We start from the raw sequence: 19,674 nt of genomic DNA, 5'->3' as shown, positions 1-19,674 counted from the left end.
AAGCCTCTTGAACCTAGACTTGGCGCTCTGGTACTGCTTGCCATGCGGTAGCAGAGAGAACCGTCTATTACTAGGGTGGCTGGAATCTTTGACAATTTTTAGGGCCTTCCTCTGACACCACCTGGTATAGAGGTCCTGGATGGCAGGAAGCTTGGCCCCAGTGATGTACTGGGCCGTACGCACTACCCTCTGTAGTGCCTTGTGGTCAGAGGCCGAGCAGTTGCCACACCACGCAGTGATGCAACCAGCCAGGGTGCTCTCGATGGTGCAGCTGTAGAACCTTTAGAGGATTTTACAGCTTGTTTCTAGCATAAAGCATTGCAGACCAAAGCACTGTTATAGATCACATTATATAATCAGATATGTTTTATTTTCTTCTAAATCTTAAGCTAACAAGGGGTAGGCCTGTGCTTTTTGCTACTTTCTTTAATAAAAATTAGACTTATGGCATACCCTCTCATACCTACTCAATTCGAGTCTTGGTTTTAACTTAACAGCCCTTCACTGACACGGCGGTAGGCTATTTAAAGAGTGTATGGTGGATGGAGGAATTGGCTGACATATCTATGAATATAGCAGCCTATAGCCCAATTTCATCTGTCAACCAGGTATGCCTAGTTCTTATTTCTTAAATAGGAAGAAATAGGCTCCAACACAAAGCCCTCTTGTTGTTAGTAAAGTCTCATTAAATTGAATACAGTTTAAATTAATTATGCCTACTCAAATTTGCATACTTTCAGCACCATGAGCTGTCCATTTCCGATTGATTGTGCTACTGCTTCAAATTTCAGCACCACAATGTAAATCAGTCGAATCTGGCTTATTCTGAGGTCAATAACTCTGATAAATAAGCTGACATCATGGGCAAGAAACATATTGTTTGTAATCAAATCAATTATAGTAGATGCAAGTTATCAAACTTGACCGCCTGTCCTCCTCCTCATCTTCACACTCTCCTTTTCAAACTGAACACAACATAGATTATAGGCTAGGCCATGCACAAGATTAGACTATGGCCTAATCAAAAATCTAAGATTTTGATCAGCAAGAGCAGAGCAGGCCGGGGTTCAGGGTTGGAATATCCATTGCAGTGTTTAATGCAGCCTAGTTTAATTAACACCATCCCAGCAGCTAGTTAAAAATATATATATATATATATATATATATATATATATATATATATAAAAGTTTATTCTCTGCTTCACTAAGCATGCGCTTTGTAGACTTTAGGCTATGGATCATTAGATTGAGACCACACTTAATTAATAGCCTATAATTGTACTTGATATTGTGTGCCCAGCAGAGAATCAGAGATGAGAACTAATTCTAAAACACTAAGAAATATTGACGTTTCATAAATTACAAACTGCATGACCCTCCCCTGGACTAGATTAATAAAAAGTAAAAACTCCCTTAAACTGAAATTGAAAAAGTATGACCCACCCCATTTTCCTCCAGGTACACATTGTGTACATTTCGATCCATCCCCTGGGCTTCAGCTTTCTGTCTCTGTTTGAATATGGCTCGTTGTTCGTTGCATGCGATTGACTCCGGTCTTGGGGCTGTACGCAGCCTGGGATACATGGCTGCCTGTCAGGCAATGTTCAGGGCTTAAATGCCTCACGAGCTTCTCTCAACCGGCTACGAAAAGGTCACTTCCGGTCGTAACTGTTGCTGCATTCATTTTCTGGTCGGAACTAGGGAACTCTGAAATGTCCGACTTGATAATAGTTTATAGTTATACACGTGCCGCATTCACTCAGTTAGCAAGTTGGCATTTTCTAGTTTCCTAGTTCTGAATAGTACGTAAACGTGGCATGTATACCGCCTAGTCGAAACCACGTAGTTATGGCGGCGTGCTGTCCAGTTCCGGATTTGTTTGAAGTATGTGTTGACGGCGTCTAGTTGGGACTTTGGCATATTTCGTCAACCAACTTCAATTTGTCAACCTAACTAAGCAAAGTTAGAATTGTATCGTTGGTATTTTATAAGGACGTTTCCTTTTATACACTTTTCTAGCCTACCAGGGCTAGCTAAACTAGCGACCGAGAACCAGCGAATGCTAGTTGCTACTCGCCTGGATTCATCGCTTTCATTTTTAATGACGGTTTAGCTACTTTTTAAAAGGTTTTTTTCTTCATTCATTTTCAATCGAGTGTGGCGAAAGTAGGATTTGAACTGAGCACACGATTGCTATTGGCCGGTGTCTACTTGACCTGCAGCTGCAGGTTCTGGAGGGAAGAGGCTGGGGACCCGACTCAACCGGAGTCTCTCGGGCTGTACCGCTATTTGTGCCGAGAATACTGTTTGAGTGACTGTCGAAATGCTGAAGACCCGTCAGTGTTTACTTGGCATTCGCACTTTCCTCGGAGTGACGTCTAGAATATGGGGTTTTATTCTGTACATACTCAGGAAACATTTAAGGACGGTGAGTATTTTAGAAATGTTTATGTAATATGTAATACATTGGCCTCTTACTATGGGATTTCCCTAATCAATATCACTCGGATAATGATAGTTGGATAAACTAATAGCACACACTTGGCCCATTTGGACTTGCCAATGCTCTTGAGACGGTCCATCTGAAGCTCACACACACACACACACATATACATATATATATGAGAGAATGTATTGCACAGGAAGAAGCTGTCCTCTATCGCCTGTCATGGACAGTGTTGTGGACAGTGTTTATGACACTGTATGAACATGGTGATGATTGGACTCGGGACTTTGGATACGGATTAGATGTTTCAGGTGTAACTAAGCAGAGCTGGGAACTCTATACACACTGAAATAGTACCATTTCTTCATACTTGAAAATAAGAAAGGGAAGAGCAGTGGCTAAACCAAAACATCTGAGTCTGACTACACTTTTTACAAAAAAGTACAAGTGCTGTCTTTTACAAGACCTAAACCAAGTTCTCTCATAAAATATGATTATCATTTTTCTTCAAATATTGTATTACCAGTTTAGCTGACAGTGTATTGCAGGTTCGGGGGTGGCAGGGTAGCCTAGTGGTTAGAGCGTTGGACTAGTAACCGGAAGGTTGCAAGTTCAAACCCCCGAGCTGACATGGTGCAAATCTGTCGTTCTGCCCCTGAACAAGCACTTAACCCACTGTTCCTAGGCCGTCATTGAAAATAAGAATTTGTTCTTAACTGACTTGCCTAGTTAAATAAAGATAAAATAAAAAAATCCTAGTAGAAATCCTTGCTGGATAGATGGTTGTATATTTACTCTCTGTTGACTCACTGTAGTGTAACCTAGAGCTTCCCATCTGTTCAGATGGGATAATGGCTCTTCAGACAATCAACCCCTCTCTGTTGACTCTCTGTAGTGTAACCTAGAGCTTCCCATCTGTTCAGATGGGATAATGGCTCTTCAGACAAACAACCCCTCTCTGTCGACTCTCTGTAGTGTAACCTAGAGCTTCCCATCTGTTCAGATGGGATAATGGCTCTTCAGACAAACAACCCCTCTCTGTCGACTCTCTGTAGTGTAACCTAGAGCTTCTCATCTGTTCAGATGGGATAATGGCTCTTCAGACAAACAACCCATTTGGATGACCTTTCCCTGTTTTATGTAACCACTTGACTAAGTGGGGTATTTTCTTCATCCAGCCAACTATAATCAGTGTGGTAAGCCCTATTAGCCACTCACTCCATTGTTCAGCTGGTCCTATAACAACTTTTTGCTGCAGAACCGAACCAATCCACTGTAGTAGGAAAAGGAGAAGGCAATAGCTTGCATACTACTGACTTCACACCGTATTCACACAGCATTTATGGACATTCTGTCAATAAAGCGTGGTGACTGAGCAGGTTTTTTGTTTTTATCAGCTCTATAGTAAAAGCGAAAGTATCATACTCTATCTGTGTGTGTGTGTGCACAAAGGTCTCACAAGGCTGCCTGCCTTGAAACTACCCTGTTGCGTCTGTTTGACAGTCCTGGACAGCTGAGGATGTGTGTACATGTGTGCTTGCGTATGTGTGTTAAATATAGCCCTGGTGCAGAGGGCAAATTGAAGTGTGATTCCTGGAGGAGAACCACTGTATGTATCTATGTTGGAGGAGTATTTGAAAGAAATAGAGCAGTGCCAAACTGTGTTGGTGTCATTGGAACGTAATTTCACATATGTCTGGAACCCATTGAAGTCTTATGTAATTCCAGGTGCATAGTAAAGAAAATCTATATTTGACAACTCCGGCACACTGCTATTGCTCTACAATGTATCTAACAAATGGCCTAACCTTATTGTGTTTATTAAGAACAACTTTTTGGACTTTGTCATTCTTCAGGTTCTCAATTTTGACAGTTGCTCATCTCTTCCTGTGCAGGTAATCCAGTACCAAACAGTGCGTTATGACACATTACCTCTGTCGCCTGTGTTCATAAACCGACTCAGTAAGTATCCTGTTTATTTTCAACAATGCTATAATAATAATATATTTATTTTATATAGAGCTTTTCATTATACAGATCATCTCAAAGATGCTTAAAAACAAAAGTCACATCCGGCTGTGACTGGGAGTTCCATAGGGCGGCACACAATTGGCTCAGCGTCGTCCGGGGTAGGCCGTCATTGTAAATATGAATTTGTTCTTAACCGACTTGCCTAGTTATATAAAGTTGAAATACAAATATTTTTTAATGTAGTTTGGATGAAAAAAGTAAGTAAGAAAGGTCCGGATCATCAGGCCAGCCCTTGCAATCCCCAGCTTCTCTGCAGACTCAGTGGGTAGATACTCCTCAAACAACATGTTGCACCCACCTGTGTGAAGCCGGCATCCTCTAGATAGGGTGCCAATTATTGGGATAGTCCTCCTTGGAGTGAGAGATCCACTACAACAAGCCTCTGTGATGTCCAAGCCTATGCTATCTCCAGTTTCAAATCAAATGAAAGCTAGTTAGCCTCTGGGCAAAACGAACTCTTGCCGGTGTCATAACACCGTTGAATCGGTATATAAATAATCAAAACTTATTAGGCTAACAAAATCCAATATAAGATCAAATAAAGAAAACACAAACAATAAAATATAAAACATCTTTAGAGGAGCTCTCTGCCTAGTCTACTTCATGGTGCCATGGCAAACACAAACTAATTATGTCTCATAAGAAGGTCAAAGGTTCTTAGCCTTGTCCCAGATCTTTTTGTGCTGTCTTGCCAACTGTTAATGTCGCTATCGTGATTGTCATGACATTGACAGTAAGAGTTGGTGTGAGGGAAGAAACAGATCTGGGACCAGGCTATGAAACCAGGGATTTATGGCTTAGGCAGAAACTGATACATTTGAGGTTACTTGTTTAGTTTTTCTCTCTGGTGTTGAATGTGATTGCGCTCTTGCTCATCAGATGCCGTTAAGAGGAAGATTCTGGTGCTGGACCTTGATGAGACCCTAATTCACTCCCACCATGACGGGGTGATGAGACCCACAGTGAGACCAGGCACTCCCCCAGACTTCACTCTAAAGGTAATGGCCTATACGTTTACTGTCTGACTGATTTATTAACATCACCTTGTCAACACACACACACCAGACTGACTAATACTCATCATTGACTCATTAACTCCAGGAATATGTTTCCTAACCTTTCCTGCTCTTATTCTCTTTCTCCCTCATTATTTATTTATTTCTCTCTCTTGTGAAGGTGGTAATCGACAAACATCCTGTCAGGTTTTTTGTACATAAAAGACCGCATGTGGACTTCTTCTTAGAAGTGGTGAGTGATAGTGCCTTTTGTGTCAATATCCAAATAATTATTCTTATATGCTGTATCACAATCGACCGTGATTGGGAGTCTCAAAGGGCGACGCACAATTGGCCCAGCGTCGTCTGGGTTTGGCCAGTGTAGGCCGTCATTGTAAATAAGAATTTGTTCTTAACCAACTTGCCTAGTTAATATATATATATATATATATATATATTTTTAATTGAGGATTAATTGTCTATGTAAATTAGTTCCATGTGTTTGTAGCTTTTCAAGAGGCTAAGGAAATTCTAAGTCTTGTGTTGTTTATTCTCTCTACCGTAGCTCTTGGGGATGAGGATAAATGTGTGAAAAGTGCATTGAGCTAGCATCAATTATCAACTGGGGTTGTAGACTACAGTTCATTAATTTGCAATTGATTAATCACTTGTACTTATTTTGAACACATTTGTCTGGTGGTTCTCTCTTGCCTGTTTGTTTGTGTGCCTGTTTGTTTCTCTCTTAGGTAAGTCAGTGGTATGAGCTGGTGGTTTTCACGGCCAGTATGGAAATCTATGGCTCAGCTGTGTCTGACAAGCTAGACAAGGACAGGGACATCCTGAAACGAAGATACTACAGACAGGTAAACAAACCTACTGACACAGGTTCACTTCATCTCTGTACAGTTATGCACCCTGCTCAGTCTTCTACTCTAAAGGCTGGTTTCCTGGACACAGGTTAAGCTTAGTCCTAGACTAAGCACTTTCAATTCACTTTTAATTCTGTGTCCAGGGAACTGGCCCTGAATGTCTATTTGTCATTATTTAGAGCAGGGATGTCAAATATACGGCCCGCGCCGGATCCGGCCGGCAAGCCCATTCAATCCGACCTGCGGGTGGTTTGATATTAAAAAACTCAGTCAATCAACATTGAAATGACTAAAAACCAAATCGAAACTGTAGAAATGATATTGGACCTACATTTATAGTCTCTTCACTCTGTCCAGCTTGATAACAGTCATCAGTCAGGCAGCATCGAAAATGTCAAAAGCAATGGATAGAGGACTATGAAGACCGAATGTGGTCCGCGGGGCAACATTTCAACATTTGTTTGACACACCTGATTTAGAGGTTCTCTCTAGAAAGGATGTACAGTTAGACTTGTCACTCATTTGCAACATATACAACTCTCGTTTATTCCTCTTTTCTCTGTCTAGCACTGTACATTGGATCTGGGTAGTTATATTAAAGATCTTTCTGTGGTGCACAACGATCTATCTAGTGTAGTCATCCTGGACAACTCGCCTGGGGCCTACCGCAGCCACCCTGGTAAGCAACTGCTATGATGTTCTATTTACTACATGTACAGTGCCTTCAGAAAGTATTCAAACCCCTTGACCTTTCCCACATTGTTGTTACAGCCTGAATTTGAAATAGATTACATTTTGATTTTGTGTCAATGATCTAGACAAAGTACCACTTAATCTCAAAGTGGAATTGTGTTTTTTTTTAATGTTTACACATGAATAACAAATGAAAAGCTGAAATGTCTTGAGGCAGTAAGTATTCAACCCATTTGTTATGGCAAGCCTAAATAAGTTCAGGAGTAAACATTTGATTAACAAGTTGCATGGACTCTGTGTATAATAATAGTGTTTAACATTATTTTTGAATGACTACCTCAACTCGGTATCCCACACATACAATTATCTGTAAGGTCCCTCAGTCAAGAAGTACATTTCAAGCACAGATTCAACCACAAAGATCAGGGAGGGTTTCCAATGCCTCACAAAGAATGGCACCTATTGGTAGATGGGTGAAACTAAAAAAATATTAAATATCCCTTTGAGCATGGTGAAGTGATCAATTGCGCTTTGGATGGTGTATCAATACACCCAGTCACTACAAAGATACAGGCGTCCTTCTTAACTCAGTTGACAGAGAGGAAGGAAATCGCTCAGGGATTTCACCATGAGACCAATGGTGATTTTAAAACCGAGTTTAATGGCTGTGATCGGGGAAAAGTGAAGATGGATCAAAAAGACGAAATCCAAAGTTCCTTAGTGGTCTAATTACAGTTTTGACTTAAATCGTCTTGAAAATCTATGGCAAGACTTGAAAATGGCTGTCTAGCAATGATTAACAACCAACTTGACAGAGCTTGAAGAATTTAACAAATAATCATGTGCAAATATTGTACAATCCAGGTATGCAAAGCTCTTAGAAACTTACCCCAAAACAATCACAGCTGTAATTGCTGCCAAAAGTGATTTTGGGTGATTAGGTCTGGCTCTCAGTCAGCATTCCAATTCATCCCCAAAAAAGGTGTTCGATATGATTGAGGTCAGGTCGCTGTGCAGGCCAGTCAAGTTCTTCCACACCGATCTCGACAAACCATTTCTGTATGGACCTCGCTTTGTGCACAGAGATGTTGTCATGCTGAAACAGGAAAGGGTTTCCCCAAACTGTTGCCTCAAAGTTGGAAGCACAGAATCATCTAGAATATCATTGTATGTGGTGTCGTTAAGATTTCCCTTCACTGGAAGTAAGGGGCCTAGCCCGAACCATGAAAAACAGCCCCAGACCATTATTCCTCCACCAAACTTTACAGTTGGCACTATGTATCTTGGCAGGTAGCGTTCTCCTGTCGGACTGCCAGATGGTGAAGCGTGATTCATCACTCCAGAGAACGTGTTTCCACTTCTCCAGAGTCCAATGGCGACGAGCTTTACACCAGTCCAGGTGACACTTGGCATTGCACATGGTGATCTTAGGCTTGTGTGTGGCTGCTCGGCCATGGAAACCCATTTCATGAAGCTCCTGATGAACAGTTATTGTGCTGACGTTGCTTCCAGAAGCAGTTTGGAACTCTGTAGTGAGTGTTGCAACCGAGGACAGACGATTTTTACACGCTACACGCTTCTGCACTCAATAGTCCTGTTCTGTGAGCTTGTGTTGCCTACCACTTACAGTTGACCGGGGCAGCTCTAGAAGGGCTGACATTTGATGAACTGACTTGTTGGAATCCATCATGGTGCCCAGTTGAAAGGCACTGAGTTCTTCAGTAAGGCCATTCTACTGCCAATGTTTGTCTATGGAGATTGTATGGCTGTGTGCTCGATTTTATAGAACTGTCAGAAACGGATGTCTGAAATAGCCAAATCCACTAATTTGAAGGGGTGTCCACATACCTTTGTATATGTGTTGTATATTTGTGTTTTATTTTTAATAAATGTTTTTTTTAAATCCTAGAATTTTTCTTTCACTTTGACATAAGTTGACATCCCACTTTGTAACATAACAATGTGTAAAAAGTCAAGGTGTGTGAATACAAGGCTCTGTGCTACAACTCACACAGCCAAATACACTTTAGATATATTCCTATCTACCACACTATTATTCCAAACTAAGTTTCAAAAGGGGCTTTTCTTCTGTCATCATGAATCTGTCCTGTCTCCTTATCCTCTTGTCAAACATCTGTGTGTTCACCTCACAGACAACGCAATACCCATCAAATCGTGGTTCAGCGACCCAAGCGACACGGCTCTTCTTAACCTGCTACCCATGCTAGATGCCCTGAGGTATGTCTCAAAGATATTACACCTGTGATGAGCGGCCAAGACTAGTGATAACTCATTAGTCTGTTGTTTTCCATAGTAATTCTCCAGTTTCTCTTCCCTCTTCATCTCAATCTCAGGTTCACCTCAGATGTCCGGTCCGTCCTCAGTCGAAACCTCCATCAGCATCGGCTATGGTGATTCGCCATCGGCTCCAGCCTCAGCAGCTCCACTTCCTCTTTTTAGAATGCCTTCTCTGCTGGTTGCCCCCCCCTGCTCAGCTCACATCTCCCCCGCTCTGTGGTGTGTGTGAGCCTTTTTAAGAAGGGTGAGGACAAAGACTGGGGGCCACAAATACCAAGGAGGGAGCTATGTATAAGGAAGGAAAACAAAGTGGAGAGGGCAAACTTTTTATTTGTATTTTTCCTGAATGGAAACTCTTGCCTTAAAGTCCTTGGATTCTGGGAGTGCATGTTGAGTGTGTTTGTGTAAACATGTGAGAGTATGCTTGCATTAGTCACTTTTTTGTTGTTGATGAAATATGAAATCTTTTAAACCTATTGACTATGGAAATACTGATTATGAGACGATGAAGAAACCAGTCCTTATTTCAGAAAAATGACTTGAATGTTGTGTAGTTAATACAGATGTAAGATTTTGACCCTTCTTCTCCATCCACAGAGCAAAGTTAAGTTTTATTTTCATCAATCTTTCTATTCATGAGCATGTTTTCTTCCTTGGACTTTTTCAAGCCTGATTTACTCCCGTTCTCTTTAAACCATGTACCATGTACACATTATCCCATTTCCTTCAATGTAACTCCAACATCCTGGCCCATTGAAAAATGTAAGCTAAGGCCTTTGGTGGGTTTCTGTCGGTCAGACATCAAATCGATCAGTGTCCAATAAATTGCTTGGCAACATACTATTTTACTGACCTTAATTCATGATTGTAGTGTTACTGCTTATATTTTGTGATCTTTGTTCGCTGCATTCCATGGTGAATCTCTGAAACATACATTTCTGAGCAATATTTTAAAAACAAAATTGGCTGTCACATACAGCTGTGTTTGACTTGTGATTATTCTGCATTTATTAATTATTGAATTGATAGACTTCCTGTCAGTGGAAATATATTTTCTGACGTACATGTCTTTCATCCAACCTTGGAGCAGGACAGAAGGGTTTGAATGGGGCAAATGTCCAGGGGGTGTTTCCTCAAAAGGGACCCCTTCTCATTTAGTCCTGTGAACTTGCCAAAAACTGATATTGACCATGATATTGCAATAAGGTGTAATTGCAGACTGTTAATTGGGGCGTTTCTCGATAACAACGCCCATTTGGAGCCGCCATTGGTCAGTTCCCACACTGTCCACAAACTGTTTATAATTGAGGAAACTTGTTTTTTTACTTGAGTTGTATTTTTATTTTACAGGGACAGTGCACATTAATCAACGTTCCAGTAAAAGTGCCGGTTTTAGCCAGCCGGCTAATTTTCAACCGCAGTCCCAGGGGCAGGTTATTACAATATACAGTGGGCCAAAAAAGTATTTAGTCAGCCACCAATTGTGCAAGTTCTCCCACTTAAAAAGATGAGACCTGTAATTTTCATCATAGGTACACTTCAACTATGATAGACAAAATGAGGGGAAAAAAATCCAGAAAATCACATTGTAGGATTATGAATTTATTTGCAACAATCTAAAATACACACAAGGGATCTGTAGACTCACATTGTTTCTATAGCTTTTACCTATAAAACCATTGCAGTATAATTTTTTACTTAAGACCCTCGCTTCATACAGTTACACATACAGTGCTGTCGGAAAGAATTCAGACCCTTTGACTTTTTCCACATTTTGTTATGTTAGTGAGGGCTAGTGAATGGCGGCTGCCATGGCCACTTCCAAAGGGGTATCCACTGGTCGAACTCCCACTCCGTCTAGAGTGCTTCGACGATTTCCCATTAGTTAAGGGGTGAGCGGAGCCTGCCTCTGGAAGCTGGTCGACCTGTGCAGTGGGAGTTACCTCCTCCATAGGTTCTTCACGTAGACCACTTTCCTGCTCCAAAGCAGTTTCCGGTCCTTGGCTCAGAGGGGATGGTTGATGGCTGAAACATATAGTTGATCCATCAACTCTTTGAGCTCTGGTGGGCTTGCCCTTTGATGTCGGAACCTCGACCACATAATCCTTAAGATAACCAGGTGCTTGCCTGGTTCTTCTGGTAGTTGAGGATGAAGCCTTTGTTGCTTTAGGCTTAGCTCCTGGATATTTCCTTTGTTCCAAGGCCTTTCCCTCAGCTGCTCTCTCCTCCTCTCTTCTTCCTTCCAGTGGAGACAATTCTTCCCTCTCCGCCTCCATTTCCTTTTCACCTGTCTTTGGTTCAGTCATCATCCGGCTCGAAGGACCATTGAAAGATTATTGGAATCGGTGTGGGTAGCTGGACAGGTAGGATGACTGACAGTGAAGGTGAACAGGTGGTCACGTGTCAGGTGACAGAGAAATGGATGAGACTGAGGCAGGAATTCTTTTAACCATAAAGTGGTATATTTACTGAGTAGTCTGTGCTGCATCACAAAGGAAACAAATAACATGTATACAATCAAATTCATAATCAAAGATCAAATCATATCATTCATTATTAACATAATTTAGGGAATTCAACAGTCCAGTTCATGAAGAAGTCAATAGTAATCATCCGTGAGTCATTTAGGCTCATAACTATTTATCATAAATCATGAGAATACAAACAGTGAATGGTTATACAATCTATAATCCCCATGATCAAAGTCAAATCAGTTAGCAAACAATGACGTTTCTCCTTTCACGCTTCCAATTCTCTTCATGTGTACATATAATTAATTTCAATACACATGAACCATATCGATTGTGTAATTGGCCTATGAGGATCTGTAGGGCCGTGATCATTGACAATTCGCATTACACAATATGTTTGAAACTTGCGCTCCAAGCCGCGCTCTGCGGTGATAACTATTAACAGTAACTGAATGGCCCACTCTCCCGATCGCCACAGATAATTCAGAAAGGTAACAGAGTCGGTGGACTTACGTGGATTCATGGACGCACAGAACTTCTGGGTGAGATGGAGTTAAGGAAGAGAGGCGATGGCAATTTCCTCCTTTTATGGAGTTGAGATCTGTCGGACATTTCCACCTGACCTAATTAAAGCGCCCCTGGCCCAGCTGAGTAAATGGCAATGAATTAAAGGAGTATTCCACCAACTCCATGGGCCTTTTCTACACTTATTCTAAAATGGATTAAATAAATTATAATTCAGCAATCTACACACAATACCCCATAATGACAAAGAGAAATCAAGTTTTTAGATAAAGAAAAAATTACTGATTGAGACTCGAAATTGAGCTCAGCTGCATCCTGTTTCCATTGATCATTCTTCCATTGATCATTGATCATTCTTGAGATGTTTCAGGTGTGTGCCTTTCCAAATATTGGACATGATTTGGAAAGGCAAACACCTGTCTATATAAGGTCCCGCATTTGACTGTGCATGTCTGAGCAAAAACCAAGCTATGTGGTCGAAGGAATTGTCCGTAGAGCTCCGAGACAGGATTGTGTTGAGGAACGGATCTGAGGAAGGGTACCAAAACATTTCTGCAGTATTGAAGGTCCCCAAGAACACAGTGGCCTCTATCATTCTTAAATGGAAGACGTTTGGAACCACCAAGGCTCTTCCTAGATCTGGGGAGAAGGGCATTGGTCAGGGAGGTGACCAAGAACCCGATGGTCACTCTGAAAGAGCTCCAAAGTTACTCTGTGGAGATGGGAGGATCTTCCAGAAGGACCACAATCTCTGCAGGACTCCACCAATCGGGCCTTTATGGTGGAGTGGCCAGACTCTCAGACCATGAGAAACAAGATTCTCTGGTCAGATGAAACCAAAATTGAACTCTTTGGCCTGAATGCCAAGCGTCACATCTGGAGGAAACCTAGCACCATTCCTACGATGAAGCATGGTGGTGGCAGCATCCTGCTTTGGAGATGTTTTTCAGTGGCAGGGAGACTAGTCAGGATTGAGGCAAAGATGAATGGAGCAAAGTACAGAGAGATCCTTGATGAAAACTCCAGTGCTTAGGATCTCAGACTGGGGTGACGGTTCACCTTCCAACAGGACAACAACCCTAAGCACATAGCCAATACAATCCAGGAGTGGCTTCGGGACAAGTCTCTGAATGTCCTTGAGTCGGAGCCCAGACTTGAACCTGATCGAACATCACTGAAGGGACCTGAAAATAGCTGTGCAGCAACGCTCCCCATCTAAGCTGACAGAACTCGAAAGGTTCTGCAGTGAAGAATGGGATAAACTCTCCAAATACAGGTGTGCCAAGCTCGAGGCTGTAATTTCTGCCAAAGGTGCTTCAAAAAAGTACTGAGTAAAGGGTCTGAATACTTATGTTAAAGTGATAATGTTTTTTTTTATCTCTCACCTAAGCCACCACCATCTTTAAGTTTAGTTAACAAGTCTCTACATGTTCAACATTCATTGGTTCTATTTAATTAACAGGGCATGGGTTTTGTTTCAAAATGTGGTGGGGTGAAGGAAATCCCATAAGCATTTATGGTGTTATTGGTTTGGGGTAAGTCAGGTCCTGTACTTTTACCAAAAGTGTATATGTGCCAATCTTTGTCTGAGACTTTATTTCCCAGACCATTTAGATTTTCATTCATTTTCATACAATGCGTTAACACTATCTTTTATCAAATGATCCATGAAGGGACTGAACATTTCTCAGAATACTTTCTACACCACTTACTATGTGGTGTGGGTATACAAGTTGTATATTATTAAATATTTCTTTCCATTGTCACTTGATCAAATCTCTACTATTCATACAGCATATTTGGTAATAGTACTCTCTCCTTTCATATCTTCACATCACACAGAATCCCTACAAAACATTATACATCAATCTAGGTATTTACATCCACACCACCAGCAACGATCACAGCGCAGCCAGCACGAGAGGTACACATATCATGTTTGAGGAAATCTGGAGCACCTGTGGGGGGGGGGGGGGGTTGCCTGTTTTGCATGATATTTTGGCATTAATACGTGTCACATATCAGTTTGCAAACAATGTAAACAAAAAGGAAAAAAAACAGTTAATAATGCAGAATACAAACATGGTCTAGGGGTTGGTAATGTTCTCTAGCTGTGCTGTGATTGGCTCAGTGTCGTGTCACTCATAGGGGCACCACTGTACATCACCGCAAAATATATGGGTAGAGCTCGAAAATTCAAGCCCTTTGGGTGCTGCCATAGAGTTACATCCAAGAAGGCTTACAGTCATTGGCCACAGATAAAATGATGTCAAATCACATTATATTTACAGTAGCTTTTATTGGACTGATCATGTCAACATCATACTTTCAAAATCTTAGCTAGCAAGCTAGACAAGCAGTCATCATCATGCATCAAGTCGATAATCTACTGGCAAATCCTTTTCAATCCTTGTCATATGACAATACATTAAAGATAAAATGTATCAGTGCTCATCGGCCATTGGACATAAACATTACACAACAATTTGGAAATCGCAAATTCAACAATGAGTGGTTTGGCCTGCTATTCAATGGAGTGGGTGTGTGGTCCAAGTTTGTGTTTAAGGGTTGCTTTTCCAAGCTTAAAAGGATAAACATTCAACACCATGGGCAAGAAAAGGTTGAATACATTGGCCATGTTGTCAATACAGCATGACTTCTGACGCATTCAAGACAACGGCGAACTCTGAAAAAAACTAGCTCCGACTAGGAAAATACGTTTTGAACGGTCATACAACTAGGGATTCCAAGTCGGGAACTAGGGCCTCTTTCTAGAGCTCCGACTAGAAAATCACTGACTTCATGATTCAACCATGTTCCCAGTTGTCTTGAAAGCACCATAAATGCCAAATGACAAAATTTGCCCACAAGGACCGCCACGCCACTTTCCTGTTCAATGGAGCGCAGCACAACAGGGTGATTCCAAAATGTCTTCTATGCTGCTACATATATTATGTAATATGCCAGGGAGATACAGTTGAAGTAGGACGTTTGCATACACCTTCGCCAAACTCGTTTTTTCACAATTCCTGACATTTAATCCTAGTAACAATTCCCTGTCTTAGGTCAGTTAGCTTCTTGAGGGCCGGGGGCAGTGTTTGGAAATTCGGATGACTGACGTGTTCAAAGTAAACTGCCTGTTACTCAGGCCCAGAAGCTAGGATATGCATATAATTGGTAGTATTGGATAGAAACCACTCTGAAGTTTCCAAAACGGTTAACATAATGTCTGTGAGTATAACAGCACTGATATGGTAGGCGAAAACCCGATGACCACCATTTAAAATGCCTGTCTATGGAAAAAGGAATACCTCCCTAATTGCAGCTCCTAGGGCTTCCACTAGATGTCAACAGGCTTTCGAAAGTGTTTCAGGCTTGTTTTTTTTTTAAATAGCTAGAATTTGTAGTTTTTCTAGGTGGCTCTCATTTTGACTCTAGTGGCGCGCGTGGATGACAGCGCGCATTTCGTTATTTATCTCCGGTAATGAACAGACTATTTTCAGTCTTAACTTGTTGGGGATAGGGGGCAGTATTTTCACTTTGGATGAATTGCGTGCCCATAGTGAACTGCATCCTACTCTGTCCTAGATTACTAATTTATGCATATTATTATTACTATTGGATAGAAAACACTCTGAAGTTTCTGTTTGAATTGTGTCTGTGAGTATAACAGAACTCATAGGGCAGGCAATCTTCCAAACAGGAAGTGAAATTCTGAATACATGTCTAATTTCAAGTCATCGCCTATTCACTTCCAAATAAGATATGGATCTGGTAGCACTTCCTACGCCTTCCACTAGATGTCCTCATTCAGTAGAACGTGGAATGGAGCTTCTGGTGTGAGCTTTGACCGAATGGGAGGGGAAATAGTCACTGTCTTGGCAGAATGCAATTTCCTTGTGGCGCATTTGTCTGTTGATGTCACCGTCGTTCCATTTGGCTGCAGATGAAAACGTATGATCCGGTTGGAACGTTATTGGATATATATGAAAATAACATCCTGAAGATTGATTCTCTACTTAGTTTATTCGACCTGGAAGATGTGACGACCCTCCCACTCTTGTCTGCCGTAGTCTGTCTTTGTTCTTGTTTCCTTATTAGGATGCCGGTGGGCGGAGTGCAGAGGGTCGTCAGCTACATGGGAAACACCTGGGCCAGGTGACTCCCAGGATAAATAGACCTCTTCCACATTCATGGAGGAAGACTCTCTCCATGCAGACACCTTTGTAGATTGTGTTGTGGTTCTTGGTGGCCTTTTGTTTGTTTGCTTTGGCACCTTTCAACACCCTGCTTTATCACATTCATGCATGCAAAACACTCACTTACACTACTGATTACTGATTACACACACCATTGTATATTTTACTTAGTTATTTAGTTAATAAATATATGTTTTGCTACTCCTTATCTCCACGTTGTCTCCCTTTGTTACGGGCTTTGAGCCGGTTCGTGACAAAGATATCTTTTTGAAGTTTTCGTCCGAGTTCTCCTGGACCAGCGTCAGCTTTTGGGCACACAATAAAGTCCGGGACTTATTTCCATTGTGGTCCTCTTGAGACAAGATGGCTAGACAAGATCGAACACAGTATTGCATGATTTTATTCATGTGCATGTATGGCTTTTAAGTTTTGTGTGCTTATTTATTAAAATGGTCGAATTAATAAACTAAACTAAACTAAACAAGCATGGCTACAGCGACTTTCAGAGAGGCTCCAAGTTCTGGGTTCCACTGTACAAGAGGGTCCGTGGAGTTTTATGAACATCCAGGCAGACACACAGTGAATTAGGATTTCTTTTTTCCACGTTCTGATTGGCCAAAGTGATCAAGCCTCCGACGGGTTTACGCAGTGCACACACATAGCCTATAGTTCATAATTCTCACCACAGCCAGAGAGAAGACAGGAAACAAGCAACCATTTAACTATCTCTAGATTGCAAATGTAGATATTTATTTGGCCTGTCATTCTATTGTTTTTCATGGAATTTTTGTGGTAATTAAATAGCATTTATTTCAAAGTTTTGATAATACCTTTCCCAGAAATAGTTTTACCAGCTCTGTGCATTCTCAAATTGAAAAGGGTGAGGGAGCGCTGTTCTTCCACACTCCAACAGCACTACACCCCTGGGTATGAGTTGAGAAACATGCCTATTTTGTAATGACACAATTTAAAAGCTGTACGATATTAAGAACAAGTTAATTATCTATATTATCTGAAAATATTTGTCATGTTGAGTTTTGTTTAATGTAATTCATGCTGGGTTTTTGAGCTAGCGCCCAATTGACTCCCATTCACTTCTTGTGGGATTCTACAGAGAATGCACTGCATAGCCCATTGTTAACTTGTTAACGCACGGGCAATGTACACAATGGACGTTAATACGATCTCCTCAAAAGTATATCTGGCTTAGCTACAAAGGATTACAACATGCTGATTTCTGGCTCTGGAATTGTTAAATTTGCTCTGATTTTTTTGTTAAATTTGGCAACATTCATAAGCTCGCCAACCTCACACCCAACAGTATCAGGGGTGTATTCATTAGAGGACGACCACAGCCAACAGTTGCAAAACGTTTTATAACGGAAGCCGTTTACTCCCAAACAGAAAACTAGAGTTTCTATTGGATAATCTCAGGAAGGTCCCTCCATGGTGGCTCCATATTGGCGGGCTTTATGGTTTTGTGAGCTTTATGGTATTGTGATATTTAATATTCATATGCAATGTTTGATTGTGTTTAGTGCGAATGAAGTTGGTAAGAATGACTGGACGACGGTAATGAAGAAAAATGGAGCTAAAAAAGCGAAATCTGGAAACAAATAGCAGTTTCTGGTTGGTACAATTCATGAGTAAGGATGTTGATTTGGGAGACCTCGGTGTTGAAGAGTCTGAGGATGCTTCAACTGTGATGGGAATCATGTTCCAGAATTCCCTAAATGCCCTGTCAGGGTGTAGGAGGTCAAAGTAGCGAGGACCCAGGGCTGTCGAGCAGGTTTCCTATGTGGAGGCAGTGAAAATTGTTGGAGAGAGTAGAGATGATGAATCTCTGGCAGTGGATGACCAGCAGCCTATTGATATCGTTCATCAGATAAAATATCCTGAAATACTAATGGTGAAGAAGGTGGATTTTGTTGCGTTTATTACACAGGTGATTAATTGTACAAGGACAAACTAATAAAAACATTGGAGAAACTGAATTGTGAAAGTGGCCAAAAGGTTATTGGATCTTCAGGACTTCACGTCTGAAACATTACAGGGAATACTGTCGGGAGATGCTCCCCCCGTCTCAGGCCCCAGAGCCTGTGTAGGGTTCTGATAAGAAATTTGAAACTGACAGTGTTTTTTCTTCATTTTGATGGGGATAATATGAGCATGTTTTTTTTCTGCGTTAAAGTTACAGTTTTCACCCCATACAGTAGTTGGCGTCATACACCAAGTCAGGAGTGTTTTGGACGTTGAAGGAGCACATTGGAGAAGAAAGACGGAGAGAGCGTTTGTTTGAAATTGAAAAGCGTCTAGGTAGCTTTTTGATAAAGAAGAACATCAAGACGAAGCAGCTGCATTATATGTGGGATGAACTGTTGAGTGCTACATCCCGAGGTGTTCGTGCTGATTGTACGGAGACTGTGACAGCCGTTTAAATGGCGTCCCTTGAGAAAGCAAGAACAAGATGTATGTCAGGAGAAGTACAGTATTATCATAAGGAGACGTTTACTTGGAATACGGAGGAGGAATGGAGGGGGAAAAGAGAGGCAGAGGAGGTCTAAGAGAGAGAGGGAGGAAGAGGGTGAGCTTGAGTTGGGTAAAAATGGCGGGAAAAATAGAGCTGGTTTGAAGAATGGTAGAAAGTGTAAGCAGAGTGAGCTGAAGAGGAAGTGAATGAGGGTGAATTATCAGAGGTTCTAGGTGTGGTGGAGACTTGTACCGAGGGTCAGGATAAAGATGAGTCTGACAGTAGGAGTAAAGTTTTAGGAAAAAGTGGACCCTTGCCTTTTGACTGATCCATTTGTGGTTTCAGGGTGGGTAAAAACAGAGTTGAGTGCTGTGGAATCATTGAGGGTAACCAGAAGTGGACTTGTGATAATTGTTTGTGTTTCTGCTGGTCAGAGGGAGAATGCGCTCCGCAATAAACTAATGGGGGCAAGAAATGTGAATTGTTTCACTCTCAAGAAATAGGGCGCCATTGAAAGGAGAGATAACTGGGGTAGCAGTAAATGTAAAAGATTCCCGCAGTGTTTGTGATGCTCGTTGTTTGGTGCGACGCAGACAGGGTGGCAGGGTGAGTTTTGATGTCGAGCCTTTGCCAGACAAAGTGATGTTAGGATATATAAAGTTGTCCTGTACGAGCTT

General features: G+C 41.5%; 1 protein-coding gene across 2 annotated transcripts; it reads left to right on the top strand.

Moving 5' to 3' along the window:
• The first annotated feature begins 1,667 nt into the window (after positions 1 to 1,667).
• On the top strand, positions 1,668 to 10,172 carry LOC115134606 (CTD nuclear envelope phosphatase 1A-like). 2 transcript variants are annotated; one of them, XM_029668772.2, is made up of 9 exons: positions 1,668 to 2,428; positions 4,342 to 4,408; positions 5,357 to 5,475; positions 5,654 to 5,725; positions 6,219 to 6,335; positions 6,909 to 7,020; positions 8,325 to 8,433; positions 9,188 to 9,272; positions 9,389 to 10,172. In XM_029668772.2, exons 1-8 carry the CDS (start codon positions 2,324 to 2,326, stop codon positions 9,243 to 9,245), a joined length of 759 nt encoding a protein of 252 aa, XP_029524632.1. In that variant the 5' UTR covers positions 1,668 to 2,323; the 3' UTR covers positions 9,246 to 9,272; positions 9,389 to 10,172. The 2 variants fall into 2 exon arrangements, with proteins under 2 accessions (XP_029524632.1, XP_029524633.1); XM_029668773.2 differs by lacking the exon at positions 8,325 to 8,433 and having other exon boundaries at positions 1,676 to 2,428.
• The last annotated feature ends 9,502 nt before the right edge of the window (positions 10,173 to 19,674 follow it).

The sequence above is a fragment of the Oncorhynchus nerka genome, linkage group LG9a (genome assembly GCF_034236695.1).
Source record: "Oncorhynchus nerka isolate Pitt River linkage group LG9a, Oner_Uvic_2.0, whole genome shotgun sequence".
Classification (NCBI taxonomy): Eukaryota; Metazoa; Chordata; class Actinopteri; order Salmoniformes; family Salmonidae; genus Oncorhynchus; species Oncorhynchus nerka.
Note: the sequence above shows the minus strand (reverse complement) of the source record. Positions and strands in the feature narration are given on the sequence as shown.